The following is a 5,152-nucleotide window of genomic DNA, read 5'->3' as shown; positions in this document are numbered from 1 at the left end:
TTTACCGGACCCTCGGCCAAGAGTGCAAAATTTATAATTCCGCACATTGTATTATGTAGAAGTCGGTGGAAGAGCGAGAATAAGATACAAGGCTGGTAAGAGGACAGGTTCGCGTTGAAAAACTGCCGGGGTATTGGGAACAAGCAAAGGCTGGGAAGGCTCAGAGAGCAACCGAGGGTGGCCTGAGATAATCGTCACTGGTATAATATATCCTTGCTTTCCAATTCCCTCCTTCTCCACAAACTTAGTTTCCTCCAACACCTTCCACACTTGAAACCCGTGCCGTTGAAGATAATCAGGCAACTCGCTGGAAGCCTTCACTAACAACGGCTCTAGGCCATCATCATCACAAAAATAGACATTTAGGTTGTCTTTGTCCTTTTTCCAGCTAGCACTTTCGAGAAAGGTTGCCAACTCATCCACGTTTGATTGAGTCATACCGAACAGGAGGCTGATCAGGTCTCGCGGGATGCGTAAGGATGGGGTGGATGACCTGATGTAGATAATGAAAAATCATCCAGTAGAAATAAGCCAGATGAGCACACGAGCAAACAAATTCTACTACCAAACTCACCTTTAGCATCAAAGGTTCACTTTCGTAGGGAAAATCGGATCTTGGTAAAAAGTTACCGCGGGGCACGGAATATGACGTTGGATTTTTTAAGCCTGACAAAGTGGGGTTTTTGCCTAATTCGCACCTCTTGGGCGATAAGTACAGGGCATTTTATCTCCGAGAATGATGGTGCAAAGGGGTCAATTGATCTGACCAGTTTTCTATCATTAGAAAGTAACTTCTGAGTAGGGATTAGCTTAACAAAACCATGCATTTTATAATCCAAACAGATATCATGACCGCCGGAAAGCGGTAGAATCAAGAAGAAACAGAGCAGATATTCACGTGATGAAAGGTGGTCTTACTTAAACCTGGTCCCAAGAGGCCTTCTTTTTACATGTGTATAATTGACAGGATCGTCAGCCACTATATTATCGGCGCTTTCTAGTAGGATAAATTTGACCCAGCATCCTATTTCAGCTGAAATTCTTTCACTCAAAAGCCAACTGAACGAAAATATCGATCGTTGTATTCCTCTTGGCGGTTGTGGCTCCTATGGTGCCCCATTCAAACTTACTCGCACGAAGGCACCACCTCAGGCCTATAAAAAGAAGTTTCCCGCGAGGCACAGGTATATAGAATTTTACGGAAGGCTCAAGGACCCGCCGTGCCTATTTAAGGAAGGGCGTTACTGTGACTATTTTTGTACTTCTATGGACAGAGCTCGATCAATCTATTTTTGCAACAGATTTTTTTTTTCCACCAGTAGAATATACCTTTTGACGAGACGATTTCAATCCATCTAAAAGAGCTCAACATCGCAGACCTTCACTTGCCGATGTGCTAACACACGCATCAGCCTGCTTTCTCATTTCCCTTTTTCTTTTCAAGCATTGGGCAATAGCTTGATCTGTATATACCCTTATTTTAGCTACGCAGGACGATTCGGATATGAGTTTAGGAAAGCGGCCATGATGTAATTGGCATATTGCTTTGCAGCGTTCAGAGTGCCACTAGTCCAAATTAGGTTGATGAAGCAAATTGATCAGTGGTGGAACAATCTGGACAATGCTCCAAGCTTTGATGCGGCCTAGTAACGGCGAAAGTTTGGCGGGATATACTAGGATGATTTTTAGCTCAACTTTTCGTGGGAGAGGAACCCTCATCCCTTTGACCCCCTGTCGAGTATACCCTCAGCTTTCCACATGTGACCAGCATTTTCTCCCGGATAGAACAGCGTACCAGTTTTTAACCCAGAAGGAAGCTTCCAGGTCTGTTTTCGCCTTTTCTGCATCCACATCATCCGCGTTAATAACAAATTTGGTATTAGACCACCAAATTGAGCGTCTTTAATCATTGGAGACACTTTACTTTTGGGACTCCAGGTCCGTGCAATCTGAAGGTATAGGTTATAAGAAGTGTATGTACATGATGCGCAATAAAGATTCAAGTGATGACAGCGTTTTGGCTGTGAACTCAATAGGTATCCAGCGTGTTTCTCATGTGCACGACTCATCCTCGCGCTAACGCATGAATTTTCACATCGTTATCTTGGCTGGCGGTTACGTTGGTTGGCGAGTCACTCCAAGCTGCAGCTAGCCAGCCACATCAGCCTTTGTCCCCTGATGCAACTGAGATCCAGTAGCTTAGCAGCACATAACTGCAGAAGTCCCAATTTGTCAGTCGTTCAGGTAATTAGCTGACTCCTCCCCAGCGTTTCTTTGGTGACTAGTCTCTGAGTTGTGACGCAAAATGCCTGCATAAAGAGGGGTGAAAAAGGGGAAGGTTTAATATCTGCTAAACAAATGCGCGTGCGCTTCTATTCACGATTCGCGGGGCATTAGAGTAATAGAGTCTATTTAATGTAGGTTGCTTCGCGTAAAACCAAACCTATTTGATTTCCTTCAAGCCTGCAGCACTGAGAAATCACGCATTCTCAATTACAAACTTATTGAATCTTTTGCTCCAAAGAGCTGCCCGTTTCCAAATGTGTCATTACCGAGTCAGGGTTCACAACTGTGGTCACTACAACAAAACGGTGAAACGGCATGCGGCCCCGCAAAGCGAGTAAAGAAAACTTGTACGCCTGGGAGCCACGAAGATGGTGTGGAATGGGATTATGTTTGAATGTGGTAACAAGATTTGTCAATTTGTGGTTAGGCTCAGGCTTCCCTTCAGCTCAAAAGTCCCTGTCTTCACAGTACGACATTAATTCAAGGTCAGGAGTCGTAAAAAGAGGAGGAGGGGCTGCGGCTGGCATTTTGACTTCTAAGGTATGATTGGTGGACAAGGTAGTTTTTCTTTTTCAGATTGAGGATATGCGGGAAAGGCGTTTAAGGAGAAATGTTTAGTCGAGGGGTAGGTCTTTTATTTCCTCCCTGGTAAATATTTACCACGTGACTTCAAATATTGTATGGTATGAGATCGCCAAGAAAGGGCCCAATGTCACTTACTCAGTCCCTAATTCGTCGTTGTATTATGTATGTGTACACCCAAAGTATGATAAGATGTATAGCCAGTGCTCAGTCCAATTTTCTGCCAAAGAATCATGTATTTAGACGATTGCATCTAAGACGGACAATAAATACACTGCCTTTCGAGAATAGTGGCAGGGATTCCGCGTCGTTACTGTATAGAACCTGACTCGGAAAGCACGGCGGGCGACTCTGATTAGAGTAAAGATAAGCGCTAACCGCTTTGGGCTAGTACGTACACCCGAATGTGAGGCCTCAGTAATTTTCCGGAAGAAATATTTTCAGAAAGCTGATCGGACCAGATCGTCAGCCAGGCTCTGACGCACTTGCGTTAAGGCATGACTTACCCTTTCCAACAAATCGATGGACGAGAATAGCTCCCCAAATTATAAAGATCTTTACCTTAGGGCAGAAGAAGGACGGAAGTAGGTGGAAGAAGGCGATAAGCAGGAAGCAGAAGGGAGGAGAGGCAGAACAGCAACTGTAATCCAACATAAAATCGCTTCGAGTCGCTGCTCCAGCAAATTGGATTGACAACATCATTGGCCCAGGTCGATTCACCTCAGTCGCCTTTGTGGAAGGTGTTGCAGGAAAGTCGCACTTGAGAACCATCTTGAATAAGGACAGATTACATAACAATTGGCTGTGGGATAATAACTCTTCGAGGAAGAGGGTACCTTCAGCGCTCGGTGCACATCGTGGTGTCGACATATAACATGTACTCCTCATTCCCCTCGACGGCCGACCACAGTTCTCCAGACTATAACTTGCGTCTGAAACAATTACAGGAAAGGTACGGGTAAGAAAAAAGTCAGCGGAAGCGGATAAAAGAGCGGCGGAAACAGGAATAGAGATGGAAGCAGGCTGAAGACGAAGGCAGGAGAAAGAGAGACGGGAGCAAGCTGAAGAGCGCACCCGATCTACCACTTTCATGGAGATTTTGTGCCATCCCCACAACCTATGCGGCACGGTTATCCCGTCGGGGCGCGGAAAAGCAGAAAAAATCTCCTGTCTAGCTCAACTGCTGTCTGCCTATGACGGTCCCTAGGCTCTTTTACGTCTGTACCTTCGTATCACACCATCTGCCCATGATCTCACAGGAAGAAAGTATAGTGTCGATGGAGCTGGCGCCTTGGCTTCGATTGGAAATTCATAGATGGCGAGCAAAGAGACAACTGCTGCGAACGGAGTTAGAAGATGTAAGCCGTTTGCCTGTTTTATGAGAGGATGTTCTATGAGGGAAGTGATTACATACAGTGTGTTTTTTGATAGCGATTGCATATTTCATGATAATGAAGCGTTTCTACCACAAGCACCGCGCACTCTCAACCATTCGACAGAACAGACACGTCTTTCACAATTTCATCCCCCTAGCCTACTTCTGCTCATTTTCCCTCCATTTTGTTTGCTCGCTCTTTCTTATGTTTAACATCCGGTTTCTTGTATCTCTCTTCTGTTGGCTTCCCCGGATAACACTATCGGTAGTTGAGTTCTACCGTCCGAAATAAGACATAACAGTAACTTGTCAGCCCTAGATATACATGCTCTCAACACAACTCTCTTCACTGAATTCCTAAGAGAATTCTTCCTTCGATTCCGCAGCTATTTCCAGGTATTTGTCCCAGCTAGACCCGTGTCAGCTATCTGAAAAGTGGAAAGGGTGGTTGGCTGGTGGCTCATACGTTTCCACAACTGTTTTCTATTGGGATTTTGATGCCCATTTCTCAAAAGATTTGAAATCATCCGGTGTAGTGTAGATCGGAGTTTCGAGATCAATCTCATCCGCCGCCTGAGCGTTCTCTGCCTGCTCATTCCTGGAAAAGCAAGACTGAGCAGGCTCAGAAGGCTCATTTGCTACGGGAGGCTCAGCTGAATAATGTCTTTTGCGGATGACCTTCTCCAACAGTTGCTTCAGTTGGACTATATCGGGGCCTGGTTGGGAATGGTCCTGGAAGACAGGAGTATTTGGAGGGTTTCGGTTGGTAAGATCGAACAGCACCTTTTTAAGCACGCCAAAGAGATGCTTCGGATCCTTCGCGGTAGCTTGAGGCGTGGCTGACCCTTCCATTGGGCTATCTGGAGGCATCAGGCTTTGGTGACTGGGAGAGGAAGGTTCCAATGCCAT

At 45.5% G+C, this 5,152-nt stretch overlaps 1 protein-coding gene across 1 annotated transcript; it reads right to left on the bottom strand.

The window, feature by feature from the left end:
- Positions 1-4,600: 4,600 nt before the first annotated feature.
- On the bottom strand, positions 4,601-5,152 carry Pdw03_6846 (AAA+ ATPase domain; the record flags this gene model as incomplete). Its single annotated transcript, XM_014679006.2, has 3 exons — positions 4,601-4,652; positions 4,710-4,726; positions 4,886-5,152. 3 exons carry the CDS (start codon positions 5,150-5,152, stop codon positions 4,601-4,603), a joined length of 336 nt encoding a protein of 111 aa, XP_014534492.2.

The sequence above is a fragment of the Penicillium digitatum genome, chromosome 2 (assembly GCF_016767815.1).
Source record: "Penicillium digitatum chromosome 2, complete sequence".
NCBI classification, from domain to species: domain Eukaryota; kingdom Fungi; phylum Ascomycota; class Eurotiomycetes; order Eurotiales; family Aspergillaceae; genus Penicillium; species Penicillium digitatum.
This window is presented reverse-complemented; position numbering and strand designations above follow the sequence as displayed.